The 23,063-nt window shown below is 36.2% G+C and overlaps 2 protein-coding genes across 2 annotated transcripts; both read left to right on the top strand.

Annotated features, from left to right (window-relative positions):
• Positions 1-13,348: 13,348 nt before the first annotated feature.
• LOC141721793 (uncharacterized) lies at positions 13,349-18,217 on the top strand. The gene is made up of 14 exons (XM_074524935.1): positions 13,349-13,505; positions 13,600-13,716; positions 13,803-13,904; positions 14,003-14,143; positions 14,301-14,390; positions 14,465-14,547; positions 14,708-14,939; positions 15,001-15,435; positions 15,706-16,164; positions 16,258-16,298; positions 16,349-16,445; positions 17,009-17,614; positions 17,754-17,938; positions 18,038-18,217. Exons 1-14 carry the CDS (start codon positions 13,349-13,351, stop codon positions 18,215-18,217), a joined length of 2,925 nt encoding a protein of 974 aa, XP_074381036.1.
• Positions 18,218-18,288: 71 nt separating this feature from the next.
• LOC141721732 (uncharacterized) lies at positions 18,289-19,376 on the top strand. The gene is made up of 2 exons (XM_074524832.1): positions 18,289-18,557; positions 18,668-19,376. The coding sequence occupies exons 1-2, from the start codon at positions 18,289-18,291 to the stop codon at positions 19,374-19,376; spliced, it is 978 nt and encodes a 325-aa protein (XP_074380933.1).
• The last annotated feature ends 3,687 nt before the right edge of the window (positions 19,377-23,063 follow it).

The raw sequence follows: 23,063 nt of genomic DNA, 5'->3' as shown, positions 1-23,063 counted from the left end.
ACTCGGCGGATGAGCAATATCCATCGAGAGAGTAGAAATGAATGAGGTAGGAAGAGAAACTATTGTTGACTCTGTGTTGATTGAAATTATTTGAGGCACAGATGTCACAATAGAATCAGAAAGAATTGGCAAGTGAGCCAACAAATCATCTAAAAGATGATGCTCACTTGCACTAGATTTTGGCTTCCCCAACAGAGTTAAAGAAGGGGAATCAGGAATTGAAGTGTTTATCATGTCCACTTCCAGTGAGTTAGTTGGTGAGTATTGTGTTTTTGTGGCTTCTATTATGAGAGATTTTGGCTGTGACTCCACATTTATTGGAGCCACATCAATCTGAATTTGAGAAGGTGTAGGGACTGTGTCTTTAGCACCAGTTTGCACTAAGTGTGTGCCCTGTGCATCCCCAGTTGTTTTGGATTTCTTCTTTCTAGTGTAAGTTTGGTGTGAACTTGTGTCCCTAACCCTCTTGGCATGTGCTCTTGGATGAGAGCTTTGTTCAATAGCCACATCCTTTTGGGAGGATGCAGCTAGAAGTGAGCTTTTGTCCTTTTTAAGCACTACAGTTTGTTGGGAAACTGCAGTGTGGCTAGGCTGGGATTCACTCAACTCTCCAACCTTATCCTTCGGGTTTCTTTGATGTTCACCCCTTCCCTCACCTATCTTACCCTCCTTCACACTCCACTCTTTGGCTTTGGTAGATTTTTCAACTGGTACCTTTTGAGAGATACCAGAGGGGGTTTTCTTTGATTTGGATTTAGAAATTGCAGTTGTTTTGGCAGCTTTGGTAGGCAACTGTTTGGTCATTATCACAGTTGCCATAGCTAAGCCTGAAGTCAAAGAAATAGAAGAGATTGGAATAGTTGAGGGTCTGGATGAACTTACCTCACTTACCTGAGGTGTCAGCATTACAGGAAAATAGAACATTGGCACATCCTTGTGATGGTTGGCTCTGTTCAAGTCTGCAATGATTCTTCTCTCTTGAACCCAACAAGCTAATTTGTTGTTTGGGTTCTCAAGTTCAATCTCTTGACAAAGATGGTTAGCCAAAAGCATAAAAAAATCTAGCATAGTAAATATTCTTTCCTCTTTTGGCTAAGTCACCTAGTTTAAAACCTAACTCATACACAACAAGGTCACTGAAATTGTAATATTTGTCTGTAACTAGCATGTATAGCATGTTAAGCATGAAAATGTTCACAGAATCAAAATTACTGATTTTTCCAGAAAAGACTTTAGTTACTACATCACACAAGTAACTCAATTCCTTCCTAAGACCTAGTCTTCTAATTTCACTTAGTTTTGCAGTAGGAAGTGCATAATGAATGGAATTGAGCATATTGACAATATCAGTGTTAGTGTGTGGTGCAGTTACATTATCATTAGGAATCTTGAAACATGCTTTTATTACATCACTATTGATACAGAAATCATTACCTTTGATGGTTAGAGTGATGGTTTTGTCAGTAGAGTTGTAGATTGCTGTTGTCCACATCTCCTCAACAACTTCACAATAAATTGTGGGTGATTCCAACATTGCAAAACTTAACTTGCAGTTATGCACGAAGTCCATCATCTTATGATAGTCTTCAAATTGCTGAATCCCCTTATTGACCAAGGCAGTGAAGTTGTTCTTCTCATAGATGAACCCAGTCCGTGACATGATCTTAACTACGGGTGCCATTATTAGAGAAGAAAAGCTTGAAGAGAAAGAGAATTTTTGCTTGAGAGAGAATGAAGTAACACAGTTGAATTTGAGAATGATAAAAGAAAATGATTAGAATGAAATAAGCTTTTATACTTTACTCAAAATCAACTGATAAAAATAATAAAGAGAAGTAAATTACCCAATAGAAATTGTCTAAAATAGCCGTTTTAAAATAAACTGTAAAAATTCTACCCATTATCCGTCGTGTAATGCTTACAAACTGTAAGTATACTCGATGGATAATGTTCAGGGAATTAACGGTTAAGATTTAGACACTTCGACAGATGAGGATAAGTTGATATCCGTCGAGCTTTAAAATACTCCAGAAAAGTAATTGATTTTTATTTACAATTTGTATATCAACGGATGACTCAACTCGATGGATAATGGTCATCCGTCGAGATGCAAATTTTGACTTAGCCAAAATTTTCATCCAAGACTAAAAATCAGTTAAATTTCTGGCTACTTTTGAACTTGTAAAATAATTCAGATAAATTCAAGAGTAATTAAGCATACCTAACTCACTTACCAACCTAGAAAAGGTGGATTCATCCAGTGGCTTGGTAAAAATATCTGCAAGTTGCTTCTCACTTGGAACAAAATGTAACTCTAGAGTACCATTCATTACATGTTCCCTTATGAAATGGTACTTGATGTCTATATGCTTTGTCCTTGAATGTTGCACTGAATTTTCAGTGATGGCAATTGCACTTGTGTTGTCACAGAAAATAGGAATCCTTTCAACTTGCAAACCATAGTCTAGCAATTGATTTTTCATCCATAAAATCTGTGCACAGCAACTGCCAGCAGCAATATATTCAGCTTCAGCTGTAGAAGTAGAAACTGAATTTTGCTTTTTACTGAACCAGGACACAAGCTTGTCTCCCAAAAATTGATAGGTTCCTGTTGTGCTTTTTCTATCAATTCTGCAACCTGCATAATCTGCATCTGAATAACCAGTTAGATCAAAGCCAGAATCTCTAGGATACCAAATGCCAAGGTTTGGTGTTCCTTTGAGATATCTGAAGATTCTCTTAATAGCTATCAAATGAGACTCTCTAGGATCAGCCTGAAATCTAGCACACAAACATGTAGCAAACATTATATCTGGCCTACTAGCTGTTAAGTATAGAAGTGAGCCAACCATGCCCCTATAACTTGAAATATCCACAGACTTTTCAGTAATGTTTAGTTCAAGCTTAGTTGCAGTGGCCATGGGAGTTTTTGCAGATGTGCAATCCATTAGATCAAACTTCTTTAAAAGATCAAAAATATATTTAGTTTGACTAATGAATATTCCATCACTAACTTGCTTAACTTGTAAACCAAGAAAGTAAGTTAGTTCTCCCATCATACTCATTTCATACTTGCTTTGCATCAGTTTGGCAAACTTTTTACAAAGTTTCTCATCTGTAGAGCCAAAAATAATATCATCTACATAAATTTGAACAAGTATGCTAGAGCCATTCACATTTCTGAAAAATAAAGTTTTATCTACAGTACCTCTTGTGAAGTGATTTTCCAAAAGGAACTTTGATAAAGTGTCATACCAGGCTCTAGGTGCTTGCTTCAGTCCATAAAGTGCTTTTAGTAGATAATAGACATACTCTGGGAAATTTGGATCTTCAAAGACAAGAGGTTGACTTACATACACTTCTTCCTCCAAATCTCCATTCAGAAAGGCACTTTTGACATCCATCTGATAGACCTTGAAATTGGCATGGGCTGCATAGGCTAAGAAGATTCTGATGGCTTCAAGTCTTGCAACAGGAGCAAATGTTTCATCAAAATCTATTCCTTCTTGCTGACAATAGCCTTTAGCAACTAATCTTGCTTTGTTCCTTACTACTATGCCATTTTCATCCATCTTATTTCTGAATACCCATTTGGTGTCTATTGGATTCTTTCCTGTAGGCTTGGGTACCAGCTTCCATACTTTATTCCTTTCAAATTGGTTTAGCTCCTCCTGCATAGCTAAAATCCAATCAGGATCTAACAAGGCTTCTTCTACCTTCTTTGGTTCTTCCTTAGACAGGAAGCTGCTGTATAGACATTCTTCTTGAGTTGCTCTCCTGGTTTGAACTCTAGAAGAAAAATCACCAATAATCAGTTCAAAGGGGTGATCTTTTGTCCATTTTCTTGGTTGAGGTAGATTAGCCCTAGATGAAGAGACCTCAATGTTGTCTTGATGTCTGATTGAATTTTGATTGCTAGAAACTCCCCCTGAGTTTGTGGATCTTTAATTTGAGATTGGGGTGCTTTCTATGGGTGATCTGCCTTGACTTCCTGCTCCTTTTGATAACCTGACGGATGGTAAATCTTGAGTACCGACGGATGAGGCAGGTTATCTTCCAACGGATAATACAGATTGCCTTCCGACGGATGAAGCATTATGTAACTCGACGGATGTTGAGTTTTGTGCTTCATTTATAGTAGATTTGTCTGCATTATCCTTAGACACTGTTTCTTGATCACTCTCATCATCACTTTCATCACTGACCATCTCAACATTGTCGAATTTGAGGCTCTCATGGTAATATCCATCTTTTAGTCCTTCAATCTTTTTATCATCAAACACAACATGTATAGATTCAACAACAATGTTGGTTCTTAGATTGTAGACTCTATATGCTTTACCAACAGCATATCCAACAAAAATTCCTTCATATGCTTTAGCATCAAACTTCCCATTTTGATCAGTTTGATTTCTCAGAATATAGCATTTACAGCCAAAGACATGAAGAAAGTTCAGAGTTGGCTTCTTGTTTTTGAACAGTTGATAAGGTGTCATGCATTTTGCTTGATTAATCAGAGAGATGTTCTGAGTGTAGCATGCAGTGTTTACAGCTTCAGCCCAGAAGTATGTTGGTAGTTTTGATTCTTCAAGCATTATCCTTGCAGCTTCAATAAGAGATCTATTCTTTCTTTCCACTATTCCATTCTCTTGTGGAGTCCTTGCTGCTAAAAACTCATGCAAGATTCCATTTTCCTCACAAAATGCTCTCATGACATAGTTCTTGAACTCAGTTCCATTATCACTCTTGATTCTTCTAACTTTGAAATCAGGATGATTGTTAACTTGCCTTATGTGATTGATGATTATTTCACTAGCCTCATCTTTGGACTTTAGGAAATAGGTCCAAGAGAACTTTGAGAAATCATCTACAATTACTAGGAAAAATCTTTTCTTTGAGATTGACAATATATTGACTGGTCCAAACAAATCCATGTGAAGCAGTTGTAGAGGCTCTTCAATTGCTGAATCAAGTTTCTTCCTGAATGATGCTTTAATCTGCTTCCCTTTTTGGCAGGCATCACACAGTCCATCCTTTGTAAACTCCACCATATGAATGCCTCTAACTAGCTCTTTCTTTACCAGCTCATTCATGGTCTTGAAGTTCAAATGGGATAGCTTCTTGTGCCATAGCCAACTTTCATCTTGACTTGCTTTACTAAGAAGACAAGTTACAGATTCTTCTTTAGTTGAGTTGAAGTCAGCTAGATACACATTTCCTCTTCTCACACCAGTGAGAACCACTTTGTTGTTTTGATTATTAATCACAACACAGGTTTCTTTGTTGAAGGTTACTGAGTTGCCTTTATCACAAAGCTGGCTGATACTCAACAGATTGTGTTTGAGACCATCCATTAAGGCAACCTCTTCAATGATGACATTATCCTTTGAAATCAAGCCATATCCCACAGTATAACCTTTGTTGTCATCTCCAAAAGTGATACTTGGGCCAGCTCTTTCTTCAAACTTTGTGAGCAGGGTAGAATCACCAGTCATGTGTCTTGAATAACCACTATCCAAGTACCAAAGATTCCTTCTGTTTCCCTGCACACATCAAAATCAAATCAAGTTGATTTTGGTACCCAAGTTTCCTTGGGTCCTGCCTTGTTAGCTTTCTTCTTCTGTTTCTTAGGTCTTAACTCATTTGACTTAGGAATTTCAGATTCTTCCTTAGTCATTTGGGTTGGGCCTTTGAAACCACTAGATGCAACAGAATTATCATGCATGTTATGGCTAACAGGAAATGGCATGCTTGGTGCAAACATGTTATTCCAGTAAGGCATGCTAAATGGCATTTGAGGCATATTGTATGCAGCATAATATGGATTAAGTGCAAATGGCATATTAGCGAACTGTGCATTCATGTTCTGTGTAGGCATAGCATTAACAGGCATGGGAGGCATGGCATTCATGTTAGAGAATTGAGGCTGAACAGACATGGGAGTAGGCATGGCAGATTTGCAATTAACAGACAAATAATTTACACTACCACACTTGACACAGATTTTTCTAGGAGCATATTTGTCAGGTGTGTAGTTATTATGTTTGTTAATCCCTACTTTACCATTCTTATTGTTTTTCTTTTTAGTCTCTGTTTTTACCTCTATCTTCTCAAGTCTGTCACTTAACTGTTTGACAGTCATGTGACCAATATTAACCTTTTTCCCTTTCTTGACTTGACTTGACTCTCCTGAAACAAAGTTCTTGGAAACAGACCCATACTTTTCATTTAGCTTGGTTAATTTGGCTTTGCTAATGGGTTTGCTCACAGCCGACGGATGAGGATTTTTATCATTCGACGGATAACACTTTTTGTTATCCGACGGATAGTCCTCATCATCCGTCGAGTCTACATCTGTCAGCAATCCATCTACCAAAATAGGTTCTAGTTTCTCCTTATTCTTTTTCCAGGCTTCATCACAAAAAGACTCAATTCCTTGAACCTTGGTGATTTGAGCATGAACATCTCTGGATGTTTTCCATGCTTTAATCACCTCTTGTTCACGATCGAGCTGCTTCTTTAAAATTTCTTCCTTTTTCAAGGACTCGGTTAATTCCTCCTTGGCAATTCTACACTCAATTTTTAGTTTCTCAAACTCAACAAACTGAGACTCAAGCACATTATTCCTCTCACTCAAAAACAAGTTGTTTTCTTTGATTTTAGCAATTTCTTTAGTGAGGGACTTAAGTGTAACACGCAAATGATACAATTCTGTAGACATGTCATTTATTGCATCATTACACTCAGCTTTAGATAAATGTGCAAGGTTTGTAGTGATTACCTGATTGCTTGAGGAACTTGTCTCTGTTTCATCAGACTTGGCCATAAGGGCTAGATTGACATAGTTGACATCCTCATCTTCATCCAAACTATCAGCTGCCCGGTCATTCTCTTGTGTAATAAAAGCCCTCTCCTTATGTTTGAGTAGATCAAAGTATTTTTGCTTATAATCCACAGACTCAAACCTTTTCTTACTGGAATCTGACTTTCTACACTCATTTGCAAAATGCCCTGCCAAGCCATATTTGAAACACTTGAATTTTGATTTATCCACCATGTTTCTATTTGGCTTGGCAGCTCCAAAGTTCTTTTTGAACTTGAGCTTGGCAAATCTTCTTGAAAGGAATGCTAGGTGCTCATCAATGTCCTCCATGTCATCTTGGCTCAATGAATCTTCACTTTCTGCAGCTAGCCCTTTACCCTTGCTTTCACAGGCCTTTGAAGTTGATTCCACAGCTTCCATCTTCACTTCCTTCTCCTTTTCCAGTTCAGCCACTAGTGCAATGGATCCTCCTTTCTTCTTTCCTCTCTCCATTCTTTCATCCTGCTCTATCTCAAGCTCATAGGTCTTCAGAATGCTATACAGTCTCTCCAAAGTAAACTTCTTATAATCTTGTCAGTTTCTCAATGAGACTGTCATTGGTTTCCATTCCTTTGGAAGAGATCTGAGAAATTTCAGATTGGAGTCTTTAGTCTGATAGACTCTTTCATGCAATTTAAGAGCATTTAGTAGCTTTTGGAATCTACTAAAAATGTCAGTGACTGACTCACTTTCTTCATTGTGAAAATGCTCATATTGCTGAATCAGGAGGTGCATTTTATTTTCTCTTACTTGCTCAGTACCATCACAGATTATCTGTATTGTGTCCCAAACTTCCTTGGCAGTCTTGCAGTTGATGATGTTATCAAACATGTCTGGATCAACACCATTGAACAGAATGTTCATAGCCTTTTTATCTTTCCTGACTTGTTCAATATCAGGATCAGACCATTCATGCCTTGGCTTTGGAATGGATGGTTCATTTCCTGTTGCAGCTCTCATTGGAACGTGGGGGCCTCTTTCTATGCAGTCCACATAGGCCTCATCTTGAGAAAGCATATGAAGATGCATCTTTACCTTCCAATGATGGTAATTATCTTTATCAAGAAAAGGAATCTTGACTCCAACATCTTTCTTGTTCATCTTGCTGAATTGTTTTAATCTTTAAACTCTTTGTAGATTAAGAGCTTGCTCTGATACCAATTGTTAGTCCCTTAACAATATAGCAAGAATTACAGAAGGGGGGTTGAATGGAATTCTTGAACCTTTTTCTTGAAATAAAAATGTTCAACTCGATTATGGATATATTTGTTTTGATTAGCACAATGCGGAATGTAAACTTGAATGAATCAAAACATAAGTAATTAAAAACAAGAGTCTTTAAAAACTTTCTGGTGGATTTAAACAATTCCACCAGAGATATATTTAATATATCGAGAGGACTCTGTGTGCAGAAATGCTCACAGCTGCTTACAAAAATAGAACTGCTAAGAACACAGAAAATGCTAAAGATAGTGCTTACAAAGATTTCTCTGTTGTTGTTTCTTAGCTATCTCAGTTATTTTTCTATTTGCTACTCTCTTGGTTTATATATTACCAAGATTACAAAGTCAAAAGAACTGAACAAATATAAAATCTAACAGTCTTGATCTTTGCTGCTTTTCGTCCTTTATTACCCAGTTAATGGGCTTCCACAGTGTACTTGTATCCAACTCAACGGCTGTGTGTCAGCTTTCACTGTTCAACTGATGTTTGAATCTTGATATGATCATCAGTCGACTTTCAGATTATCCGTCGATGACTTAATTGATCATCCGTCGACTGCTATGTTAAACATCCGTTGATAGTCATTTGATCATCCGTCGAAGCTTTGTTAAGCATCCGTTGGTAGCTATTTTGGTCATCCATCGAAGCTTTGTTAATCATCCGTTGGTAGCTATTTTGGCACTTGACTTCATTTCACTTATACAGAATTACAAGACATTGCTTATGTACAGTTATTCAACCTATTATGCATATCTAGTTAAAGTCAACATGACTTATATGCTACTACAGATTCTATACAAAGGTGCATACAACACTGTGCTACAAACTTATTATTATATAAGCTACTCACTCGATGGATAATAAGTTAATCATCCGTTGGGACTAAAATGAGTTATCCGTCGGGACTATAATTCTTATCCGTCGAGTGCTACATTATTTCACTAAGTAAAATCTACTTAGATGTTTTGTTTAGGTAATCATCAAGTACACAACATATTCACAACACTATCACTCCATATAAATGATGAAAATTACTGTGGTGATCAAGTTGTTTCAGATAAACTAAATTAAGTGTCATTTGCATAAATTCTGAGGACAAGTTCTGATGGAAGTTCTGATGATTAAACTCTGAAGAAACAAGTCAGTATTTGTATGAAGAATCACAGATATAAATATTCACATTTTAAGTACAGAAACCATGTTCTGATGAATGTTAAAATCTGATAATAGTCAAGTTCTGATATTAAATTCTGATGGAAACTCTGATGCTTACGTGGCATTATTCTTTACTTGACTTATTTATGGTAAATACTGTAACAGTCATATTTAATCAGAATATAATTAGGTGAGATAAAAACAGTCATAATCATTTGGGTTAGTGGTAAACGTGTTTGTCTTAAAAAGCTGCATGTGCACAGTAATTGTTACTTATTTCTCGGGCCCATTAACTCCTGCTTTAATTTTTTACTGAATTATTATTACACATCGGTCTAGGGAGACGAGGCATCATTAACTCTACACTTAATAACTAATCAGTCCTCTAGTCCCTTGATATTCCATTGGCTATTTAACCGACATTTCATCTCAGACATATCATCTTTTATTCTCACACAAAATCATTCTCTCTCTTTTAATTCTCACCATTTTCTTCCTTCATAAAAATGGCTCTTGTAAACATGTTTATGAACTATGAAAACTTCGACGTCGAGTTTAGTTATGGTGACTGGGAACAGGAATGGCACGTCACTGCCATTCCTGATGAGATATGGAACTTGGTTCCACAAGAGGTTCAGAAAAATCTCTTGTTCCTTCAGATGGACTATCAACTCCATCTTGATCACCTGGAAGAAGAATGGAGAGAGGCTCTTTTTCAACAAGAACGGATCATCCGTCTTGGAGTGCTATTTGAAAGCAGTAGGAGGAACTAATCGATAACTTTCCTTCTTAGACCAAGGTTGTTAATGTTGACAATCTTAGACTAGGATTATCGTGTAATCTTTTGCATATAATCTACAAATTTCATAAAATGTACTCTTTTGATATGTTAATGGAATTTCTTTTGATTGCAAGATTTAGTCTTTGTCTATCTCGTATTATGTGCATGTGAATGTTCTTATTGAAGCCTGTTAATCTTTACTTCATCTACTTGAACTGTATTTATTGATGAATGTTTTGATTAAAATTGTGGTTACTAATAATTTATGCTGATTTGACAAACAAATATTGAATTTGAATCGACATATCCTGAGTTATACTTGAGAAAGTAGAAGCAATTGAGAAAGCTCAAGAGAAGCAACAGGCCCAAATTTCCGAGGTCCTGGAAAATCAAGTTTCTTAAAAGGCTCAATTGAATGATATTCAATCTTCAGTAGAACTTCTTCTCTCACTCCTACTATCAGATGATGCCAAAAAGGGGGAGAAGATAGTTAAGTCTAAATGCTCTAATGATCAAATACTGGAGAAGAAAGATGATGAAGCTGATGACCAGGGAAACCCTAGCAAGGATAGAGGTCAAGTTCAAAGTAAAGGGCAAAGCAGCAAGGTTTCTTCTAGGAAACTAATTACTGATGCAAGCAAATCTTCTATTCAAAAGAAGACAAGTTCTGAAGCTGCTCAAACTAAAAATTTGATAGCAAGTACTGAAACTCAAAATATGATATCAAGTTCTGATGAGCAAAGTCTGATGACAAAGCCTGATGTTCTGATACAAGGTGGAAGTCTAGATTCTCAAAAGTTCATGCAAACTCTGAAGCTCAAGGGAAAGCAGACTACTGTCTACTCCAAGGATCCCAAGATTCAGACACTTGATGAGGAAATTTCTAGAAGATTATTTCTGAAACATAATCCAGGAATGGATTTAGAAAATCTCAAGGAGGAAGAAGGTAGATTTAAAGCTGAAAAGAAAAATCTAAAGCCAAAAGCTTCTGTTGCAAAGAAATATCCAAGGCTTAAGGAAAAAGGCATTGTGATCAAGGAGAAGTCAATTTCTGAGGCATTTAAAGCCAAGACTAGATCACAATCTAAGATTGATCCCAAAGACAAAGGGAAAGGAAAAGTTGATGAACCAACCAAGCCACTGGAGATGAAAATTCCTCAAATTCTGATAAAGCCAGTGTGCAAAATGGTTCAAGTTACTGATGACAGTCTTGCTGAAGATGAAGATGTTCAAACTCTGAAGAGGGAAGATTTATGAAGAATCAAAGACAACCTCTGACAAGGCTCAAGTTGTTCAGAGTGAAGAACAGCAAGCTATAACTGAAACAACAAGTTCTGATAAAGTCATCAAGTCAACCTCTGACAGTGCTCAAGTTGATTTAGACAAAATAGAAGTAGCTGATAAAAAGAAACTTCTGTGGAAAAATGTCAAACCATCAGATCCAAAGAAAAACCAATTACTGTCTACTTTCATGACTATTGGGTTAAATGCTAGAGAACCAAGAGACAGGGCTGGACTAGGTTCTGATGAAGCTAAGATCAAAACAGGATATGAAGTTGCTACTAGAGATCCATTTCTATTGACTGACTGACCGCTTGAAGATATTACACAGAAACATCTTGATAAGGTTATGTCTGTTGAAGTGGTACTGGATGCTCATAACAAGCACAATGTTAAGGAAAATCTGATTCTATTTCTTGAAGATCGAAGGACATATCAGATGTCAGAATCAGATGTGGTAAACAAATCATTGAAAAACTTTAATTCTTTCATTACCTTTTAGAGGTAAAGTCTGATATTACCGGGAGATGGTCAAACTTCATATTGAAGACCATAAGAGATAAAGCAAGAATTTTTGGTTCAAGAGTTACAGAATTCATTCCTAATATTGTTGAAGATGATGGAAGTGAAATTCCAATGAAGAAGAATTCGACTAAGCTTGAAGTGTTACTGAATGAGAAATGTATGTGCTACAATGAAGATTCTTCTCATCCTAGGGTAATAAGACTGAATGATGGTTTAGAAAGAAACCATATCTCTGTTTCAAGGACTGCAATCTATCAGATTGGAAGTCAGAATGAAGAGATGAAGCAAGTCAAGATTACACTCTCTCAAGTCCCGAGGATTAAAGAAGAAAAGCTGATATCAAGCTTTGTCAAGAATCATTATGGATTTAGATTGACTCAGTGAGATTGGTAAAAGCTACAAGGATTGTAAGTTGTAGTTAGTTATCTAGTTAAACTCTTATTGCATTTGTACTTAAATGTTTTTGACATCATCAAATCTATTAACTTGTATTTTTTGCTTAATTTACAAGTTGGGGGAGATTGTTAGATATATTTGAGATATCTTGTCTAATATGATTCATGTTTAGTTTTCAGATCTTAACAAACAGGACATATCAGGACTTACTGAAATCAGGACTTACTGGAAGTCAGAATTTAATATCAGAACTTAAGGTCATATCAGAACTTAAGTGCGGGAAGACTTTCATATAAGGAAGGAAGCCGATTTACAGTAGAAGATCGAGACTAAAACAAAAGAAGATATGCACGAAAAGAGTTAGAAGACTGGAAGACTTGTAGAAGATATCTGATTGATATATTTTAGGTGAAAGAATTGTATTCCATATCAATTAGAAGTTATCTTGTAATTGTGTACTATATAAACACAGACTTAGGGTTTACACTATATGTGTTATTATTATCGAGAAAATTATATATTGTAACCTAGCAGCTCTTAGTGATATTTGTTCATCACTGAGAGAGAACAACAGTTCTTATTGTAACAGACTTTATTGAATATACTTGATCTTTGTTACATACTTGTGTTAAATCGATTATTGTATTAACACTGTATTCAACCCCCTTCTACATTGTTGTGTAATCTAACAATATATATATATATATATATCTATGTATATAATAGTTCCCACTGGCCCTTTTGAATTGTAACTTCCACCCCTTTTTAGCATTGTACCCACCAAGTTGTAAAAAATTACTAAAGTTACCACTAATTAGTTTTTTAAAATTACATATTGGATGAGAATAAAGAATATATTGGATGAGAAGAAAGCTTATGTTGAAATCTTTTGAAGCTTCTCTTGGAAGGTAAGAATGTGTCCTATACACTTTTGAATTTGAAATTCAAATTCTAATTAGTTTGTTTAGCTTAATTAGTGACTTCTCCCTCTCTTTTGAATAGTGTCTTCACCCACTTGAATATTGTGTATACATGTGTGTAGTTGAGTAGCTTGAATAGCTTCCTACCTGTGTCTTCTTACCTGTTTCTTCAATTTGAGTACGGGTTGATTCATTGTGCAAGGTATGGGTGGTGAAGAAGGTGACAAGTTCTTTAACCTGGAAGATTTGAATGCAGATTATGGTCGGAAGTACAGAAGAATGAAACAATTGAATCGTAACAAAGAGAATTTGGTTGTCGAGTTTGGTGTTGCTGATCGTTGTGCTTTATCTTCTTCCACAGGTAAGGAGTACTACCACAGGTAAGTTTGTTGTTATTGAATACCTTCTCTTTGTATGTGTGAATATAAGTAAGACTTCTATTTGTGTTTGTTCAGCACCCGTGTTAACAGGATCAATGGCCAACGTTCATACTCTGTCAACCAAGACGAACCGATCACCTCTGTTTACCCCAGCAATAGTTAGTAGTGGGGGCCAAAACAAAACACCTAAAAGTACAGATTCTAATTCTTACAAAATTTAAACCGCAAACATACTTAGGCTTATGTTCTGACTACCCATTGTTTTTTCTGTAATGCAGGTATGTTGACGGAATCCACGTCAAATATTGTTAGGTTGGTGGGAAAGAGGAGGAAACTTGGTGACTTGCCTAGGTCAGGCCACTTGAATCAAACAGCTGTAAGTACAGTTTGTTTTCTTAATTTACTCTGTGTTTATCTTGCAAAGCAACTGATATTTTATGTTTATGAAGCAGTAATGCATTTAATATTTGGTTGGTAGAATGTAGTAGTCCTGTTGTTACTCCCCGATCAAATAGCAGAGTAAACTACATGAATCCTCTTGAAGGTAGTCAGGACATAACTCTTTTATCAAATGTAACAAATTCAGGTAGCGCCTCATTTTCTAGAAATATGTTGAGAGGTAAATATTAGATTCTAGTATTGTTAAGCTTTTTTCTGTCTATCCTTATGGTAACAGGAATAACTAATTAATAGTTGTTTTAATTATGAAACAGAGGAAACGTGATCAAACATTAATGATGTTTCGTTAAATGGACTTGAACCTTTGAACCGGAAAGGGAAGGAAAATTATCTTGGATTTGGTAGAGAATTATTCGCAGATGAGATTGTTAGTGATGATGAGGAAGAAAGTAATGACTTTAATGAAGGTGAAATGAATGTCATATTGCGTCATTGTTATGTCTTACGTAATTATGATTTACCATTTAATATTTTCTTGTAGGTCCGAATGTAGTTGCTCCTTCGTTTTTGTCTGATGATTCTGAAGGATCAGATTATATGAAGCAAGGGATTGTAAATCAAGTGGTAAGAAAAACAAATATGTACTCCTAAAAAAGTATCCACATTTAATTTTGTCAAACTAAAATAAAAAAATGCAGATGATGCAGATTGTCTTAGTTGGTCTCTTGATGGTGATGATGAAGTCATTGTTGATGGGATGAATTCGGATTGTAATTTGATGCAGAACAGATGTGCACCGCGACGTGTCGTTCCTGAGGAGTATGCTTCTTTGGGTGGTCCTACTGCCATATGTTCCAAATGTCATGCTCAGATGTGGAAGGAAGAAAGGGTAAATAAAGATGTGACTAAAGGATGTCCTATATTTTCTCTTTGTTGCATGAAAGGTGCTGTGAGATTGCCTCTAATCCCTCCTACCCCTGAGTATTTGCTGGATTTATACAACGACAAGAAAAGAGGTCCTACTTTTCATAGATTGATACGGCTCTACAATGCAATTTTTGCCTGGTGGAAACATAGATCATTCAATTAACAATGGAAGGGCGTGTTATGTATACAGATTAAATGGTCAGAACCACCATGTTTTTGGATCTTTAATAACGAATGACAATGAAACCCCCAAATTTTGTCAACTTTACATTTATGACACCATTAACGAAGTTGATAATCGTCTTCGTTGGGTTAGTGTTCATGACCGAGAAAGTGTTGATAAAGAGGTTGTACGAGGTCTTATAACAATGTTAGATGAAACTAATCAATTGGTTGGTGAGTTTAGGCCGCAGCGTGATTTGTATGAAAGCGATGAAATAGTTGAGCTGCAGATTACACTCAAAGTTATCAGATCTGAGAGTGGAAGAGAATGTCATATTTCTAGCACTGATGAAGTTACTGGCATTATGGTTGGTGACACTGAAGAAACCTGTGGCGACCGTGATATAGTTGTTAATGAAAAAGGTAAAGGTTTAGTCTGTGTTTCTTATGTTCATCCGAAGTTGATGGCTTTATAGTACCCTTTACTCCTTCCACGTGGAGAAGATGGATTTCACCCTAAGATTAAATTTCAAAAGGCTGCTGATAGTTCTTGCAAACCACGTGGCTTTTTGCCTCTGAAGAATTACTACTCATATACTTTCCAAATTAGAGAGTCTAATGGTAAGGTATATTTAGAAATTAATATATGTTTCTTATGTTCCCCAAAAATAAATAATGAAAGTTGTATTGTAGGTTTGACTCCTCGGCTAGGTGGAAGACTATTTCAACAGTATATGGTAGATGCTTTTTCTACCATTGAACAGACACGACTATGGTGGATCCGTACTCACCAAACTACTTTACGGAATGAATTATACAGCAATATTTATAGATCTGTTAGCAGAGGTGATGTGGACAGTTCAAATACCGGTAAAGGTATAGTTCTTCCAGCTGGCTACGTTGGTTCAAAGCGATACATGCAACAAAATTTTCATGATGCGCTGGCCGTATGCCGTTACATCGGACATCCTGACATATTCCTGACTATGACCTCTAATTCTCTTTGGGATGAAATTCAGAAGATGATGGAGTATGTGCCTGGTTCCATTGCTCCAAACTGTCCTGACATCATATCAAGGGTGTTTAGGCTAAAACTTGATCAGTTAATGTTAGATATTAAGGACAAAAAACACTTTGGTGTTTGTATTGGAGGTAAGATTGTTTACCAGGACTTTCTTAGTTTAATTTCTAATTACATTTTTGTTTGCATATTGCCAATATAATCTAAATTTTCCCGTTTTGCAGTTATGTATGTCGTCAAGTTTCAGAAAAGAGGCCTTTCACATGTACATATGTTAATATGGCTAGATGCTGATTCAAAAAAAACCTCAAGCAGAATGTGGATAATTTTGTATCCGCAGAAATCCCAGATCCTTTATTAGATCCGGTTGGTTATGCAGCCGTGAAGGAATTTATGATCCACGGTCCATGTGGTTTACAAAATGTAAAGTCTCCATGCATGAAATATTTACGTTGCATACGTCATTTTCCAAAAAAGTAAGATATAGGCATACCCTTTTTTCTGTCATTTCAGAATCCAGTAAGTTACCCTAATACCTAAACTTTGTAATAATTGAATGGTTTCAGGTACTGTGCTCGAACTACTTTTGATGACAGTGGCTTCCCGATATATATGTGACACAGGACAAACATTACTGTTGTAAGGAAGGCTGAGCTGGACAACCAGTGGGTAGTACCATACAATCGGGATCTCGTAGTCAAGTATCAACGCCATATGAATGTGGAAATATGTTGTCATGCACGCATTCTTAAGTATTTATTTCAATACTGTTTAAAAGGCCATGATCGTGCTACCATTCATGTACAGAGAAAGAGAAAAAGGCAAGCGAATGACACTGATGAGGGGGAATAGATGAGATAAATGCATATTTTGATGGGAGATATTTATGCGGTGCTGAATCAGCCTATAGGATTTTTGGCTTCGCTATCCATCATAGAAGTATATCTGTTGAGAGACTTCAATTTCACTTACCAGGTGACAAAAGCTGCACCTTCCGTGCCAATGAAGCGCTAGGGAAAGTTGCTGTCAGGGAGAAGAACAAGTTCAGTAAACTGGAAGCCTTTTTTTATTTAAACTCTGTTGATGTTAATGCACGGAAGTACACTTATGATGAAATCCCACATTTTTATGTGTGGAATGATGGTGAGAGGAAATGGACCATGAGGAAGCGTAGTTTTCAAATAGGTAGATTATGTTATGTGCATCACAGTACGGGTGAGCCTTGGTTTCTTCGTTTATTGCTTACGAAGGTACGCGGTGCCACCTCCTTTGAGTCTTTACGTACCGTTAATGGAGTATATTACAGTACATTTCGCGATGCCTGTAAAGAGTATGGTTTACTTGACGATGATAAAGAATGGCATGAAGTGTTGACTCAAGCTTCTACAGGTGGATTACCTCCCCAGGTTCGACAGCTTTTTGTCCATATTATTGTCAATTGTAAAGTCACTGATTTGAAGACTTTATGGAGTACACATTGGAAGAGCATGGTTGATGACATTTTACTCAGACGACGTCAAAGTTGTCCAAATACCTTATTCACTCTTAATGACATGCAACTGCAGTTCTATGCTTTAGGAGGTATGACACCTTTTTACATTAGAGTGTAGGACAAATTTTAAAATTTTTGTGGCCTAAAAATGCAGTCCATTAATTGTTCTTCATTTTTTCTATAATTGGTTGAATGCTGTTAAATAGTTTTAGATATCAAATATTGCAGAAATAGATGAGTTGCTCCGGTCAGTTGGTAAATCCTTGAAGAAATTTGATCAGTTGCCTCAACCTCCTTGCAACTATTTGAACAATGGAACAAACAATTTGATAATTGAAGAGACAAGCTATGACACCAAGAAGATGGAGTATGAAACTGTCAAGCTACTACAGGACTGTACAGAGGAGCAGACAGTAATATGATCTATTGACACTAATGTTGGAGGGATTTTCTTCGTTTATGGTAGTGTGGGTTGTGGAAAGACATTCTTATGGAGAACTCTTATATGTAAGTTACGTTCACAAGGTAAAATTATGCTTCCAGTTGCTTCTTCAGGGATTGTTGCCACATTAATGCCCGGTGGTCGGACTGCGCACTCCAGATTTAAAATTCCAATATTTCTTGATGAATGTTCAACATGTAATATTGCCCATGATTCAGATGTTGCGCAACTCATAAAGCAGCACAACTAATAATATGGGACGAGGCGCCTATGCAGCACATGTACGCATTTGAATGCCTAGACCGATCGTGAAAGGATATCATGAAAGCTGTTGATCTAGAACATTATGCCATGCCGTTTGGCGGTATTACCGTAGTTCTGGGTGGTGATTTCCGTCAAATCCTCCCAGTAATTAGGTATGGAGATCGTGCTGATATTGTAGCTATTTGTATCACTAGGTCAAGGTTGTGGTCCATTTGCCAAGTATTCTTGCTGACGGAAAATATGCGCTTGAAACAAGGTGAGAGTGATAGTGAAAGTGAAGAGCTTAAAAAGTTTTCAAAATGGTACTTGACATTGGTAATGGCCAGGTCAGTCCACCTCGAGTCTGCAATTTCCCAGTCACTGAAAATCAAATTTTGATTTCGTCTCAGTTCTGTGACGTACAAACTGAAAACACAGTTGATAACATGATTTGTAGCACGTATCCTAATTTTGCTCACAAAGGGCAGAGTACACAGTACTTGAGCGAGAGAGCTATTTTGACCCCTACCAACCAGATTGTGGGCCACCTCAATTCGTTTATTATAGACAAGCTCCCCGGAGAATCTGTGTCCTATTTTAGTGTTGATGCTGCAGAGGAATTTGGTGGGACAGATGAGGATATGAATGAAGCCTTCCCAATAAAATATTTGAACTCCTTAAATGTAGCTGGGATGCCACCTCATGATCTGAAAATGAAGGTTGGGGTTGTTGTTATGCTAATGCGTAATTTGAACCAAACCCTAGGTTTGTGTAATGGTACAAGGATGATTGTGACCAAATTCCTGAGATTCTGTGTGGAGTGTGAAGTAATCTGTGGTACGTTTGTTGGTTCGAAGCATTTCATTCCATGTATGGAGCTTTCTCCCTCAGATACAAAGATGCCATTCAAATTCGTACGGAAACAAATGCCTTTACAGATTTGCTATGCCATGACAATCAACAAATCTCAAGGTCAATCCCTGAAGAAAGTTGGGCTATACTTACCTAAGTCAGTGCTCAGTCATGGACAGTACTATGTTGCTATTAGTCGAGTAACCTCACCCACTGGCCTCACTATATTTGTTGATGATGAGTCTGGTGCAGCTACAAATATCACCCAGAACATTGTTTACAAAGAAGTTTTTTACGGCCTTCCAAAGGCTTAGTTTGTTTGAATTTATAAATGTGTAGGAAAACATTATTGTTATTAAGTAATTATGTAAATCTGATTATGGGAAAATGTTTTACCGTGTTAAATACTTTGCTCTTAACAATATGGATATATTGTAAATTACGTTACAGATTGGTAGTAGTTTATTCTTCTACAAATGTATTCAGAATTGTTTCATCTTACATGTAACATAATAAAGAAGAATTAGGCCTATAACTGTAGAAATAGGTGAAGAAAGGGGGTATAATTAAAATGTGAATAGTTGATCAAATGTAACAAACTTCAAAAGTACAAATAAGTACCGAATTCAAGTGCAAATAACCTTCATGCCAGATTGGAAGTGCAATTTAGTAAGGATTACAACTCTGAATGCGTAGTTATTTTGGTAAATGAATCGTAGTTTGTTGCCTGCAACAAAGTTATTGTCGTAGGTGAAATCTTTCCAGCACAATCCAAATCGGCATGTTTTCCTCTTTCGCTGAACAGCGACATACCAAGTACCATCTCCAAATAGAAGTCTGATGAGAGTAGATTTGGTCCATGGTCGAAATACTTGGAGCATGTGTCTTGGGAAATACTATATGGAAGATAAAAAAAAGCTAAGGGGACAAGTACGGATTAAGCATTATTACATTTTTACAAGGATTGGGTACAGGTAATCTTACCACTCCGTGTCCTCTTTGATCAACATGTGACGACAACAGAGTTACTGTGAAGGAAAGGGTATTTTCTTCTTCACCAAAATATACTTCTGGATTTGCTTGGGTGGGTCCTGAAGCGGCATGAAATTTTATAATTACTTATGTAACTATAACAAGTCATTAACCCAACAATTGAAATGTACCTTCGTCCACATTTTCCTGAGCCGCATCATGCAAAATCCCAGGTATTTGATTTCCTCCCGATGATATCTCATTAACCAATCCTGGAATACAAATAATTAGTTATAATATTGCATACATCCCAACGATCACCCGCATAAAATATACACATACGTATGAAACTATAAGAAGTCATTAAGGCATCAATTCAAAGGTACCTTCCTCGACATTTGCCTCAGCCATATCATGCAAAATCACAGGTAATTGACTTCCTCCTGATGAAATGTGATTAACCAATCCTGGAAAAAAAATAATTACTATTGATTATGCATAAAGGCCAACAGACATCCTACCTAAATGGACAGAGTATTGTTGTACTTGTTGTTTGGCCTGGCGATCTCTCCGACTGAGCATCTGTTATAAAGCAAACAAAATTGGTTATTCTGTATGGTTCTTTGGTAATATACTACATACTAAAATGAAAAGTACCTAAAGAATCTGAATCTGACGTAGACATATCAGTAACCTCAAAACACAGTCTTTTCCCCAGCTCTTTCAAAGACATTTTAGTGGGTGCAGAATGAAGAATATCCATACCATTTGTGTTAAATATTGTTAAGTATAGACTTGATGGACCAACACAATCGAAGAAAATCCAAAAACTCTCCCTCACAGAATAATTGTTGAAAACTTCATCCAAATCGAACAAACTTTTATTGTGCTTAGAGAAGTTAGCAATGTACTGCCACCCGTCACCAAACGACAGCCTAACTTTGTCACCCAGCATTGAACCATAAGTGTCTATAAACTTTGATGGTAATTCCTATATAATACAAATATAGATGTGAAGAACATAAATGTATTAGCCACTCCCTAAAATTGTTACAACAAATGTAAGTTATGCAATTACGTTACCAGATTCCCGTCATGCAGCATGTAATGACTAACTATTTTGAAACATTTTTTGGCTGAAATTTCACTTCCATGAACTACCCAGGAAGAATACAACATGGTTAACAATTTTGTCATATATAGTTAAAGTTTTTTGAGGTCTGATCAAGATCTGCAAATATACCTTCAATTTTTGATTCATTGTCATTATCATTGTCAATGATACTTATATTCAACCTCTGCGAATGCTCTGTACGCGAAAACACACAAACATCCCCTTTTTTCAAGTTCACATATTCACAGAATTTTGTCCACTCTTTGTTAAAGAGCAAATTCCCATTCTCCCATTTAAAGTTTATAATCCAAGTACTTTTGTTCAGGCATAACTGAACCCAGGTCATTTGTTCATGTACATTTAATCGGGCGATTACATCATTGGGCAGCACCTAACCAATATAGAATTAAAATTGAACTTAATAGTAGAAATAGCAAGCAGAACTGACATTCGATTGAGAAAAATGTAACCTGAGTGTAAGCATTCTTTTGAAGGTGTTCTCCCTCAATGTAAACTTTGTCACTTAGGCGGCTGTCACCCATTGCATTGTAGAAGAACCTTGCTGCCAGTTTCTCAATTTCAGCCGGACTAATAATTTTCCGATCACGTCCTGTACCGCACACTTTATGATATTGAATAGGCCTTAGTGGGTAATCAATCTCCACCGTATTACCATCAAATATTTGAACATGAAAACGTCCATGGTCTTTGTAATCAAGAAGGAAGACATTGTATGGTTTGATTGCATAGAAATCCATAATTTTTCCAACACTTCCTATGCATGCATTGGCACTATCCAACGAACATTGCCATGCATCACCATTTCTAACCCGGAGATACACTGTTCCGGTCAATTCATTTCCCACAATTTTTTCAAACTCCTCAGGCAAAGGCTGAATCGGGAAAATATAAATAGATTAATTATACTGACTAAGCAAATTCAAATAGAACTGAAGTACAAGTACAAGCCTTAATATAAGGATTTGTCATCACAAAGTAGGAAACAACATACCAGCTCTCCTTTGTTATATGCTTCTACAAAAACAGTACATAGCAATTGCATTCTTTTCATTCCTGCGTCAGTACATATATGTCTAATAGTTTAATTGATCATATATATTGCACACATGAACAAATAGTAAAGATTGAAAAAAAGAACATCTTACCTTTAACAATGCGCAATGAGCCGCTCATAACCTAAGAAACCCCTTTCTCAGTTTGTTGAAGTTACTGGACAACCCCTTTCCTCGGCTCTCCCTCTGCCTGTTCAATATCTGGAACTTGCAACTGCAATTGGGTTGTATGTGGTTCAGTTAAACTTTTTTTAATTAAAATGTAGAGATCTTTTATAACTATAAATTATGTTATGCATTTATTGAATTTAACTAACCCATATATTCGGTCAAACATTATATCAATTCTTTATTATATCGATTTGAATGAGTATACAATTTTTTAACCAAAATAGTAGATTAATAATTTATATTATTATAATATTGCACACCATCATAGGAAAAAAAGGAAAAAAACAATATTTATTAATATAATATATATGAATTTCCATAGTCTCTTGAATTTAAGCATTTAAATCAAATGCATCTTCAACCAACCATATTATTAATTATAATTAAAACAAATCACGATTTGTTATAGATTTTTCTCTTAAATGTTAAATATTAATTTTGCGAAAGTAATTTTTATATCAATATATATATATATATGAAGTTTTTTTACAAACAAGATGTAGGCCGGTGAAGACTGACGACTATAATTAAGGGAGGCACTATACATTGTCTAAGATTACCTATTACAACCATTTGGTCTAAATCTCCTTCCAAAATCATATATCATAAATCAATTTTTTATTCTTTCGATAATTAATAAAAAGTTATTTTAATTCGTTGATATTAATTCA

The sequence above is a fragment of the Apium graveolens genome, chromosome 1 (genome assembly GCF_009905375.1).
Source record: "Apium graveolens cultivar Ventura chromosome 1, ASM990537v1, whole genome shotgun sequence".
Classification (NCBI taxonomy): Eukaryota; Viridiplantae; Streptophyta; class Magnoliopsida; order Apiales; family Apiaceae; genus Apium; species Apium graveolens.
This window is presented reverse-complemented; position numbering and strand designations above follow the sequence as displayed.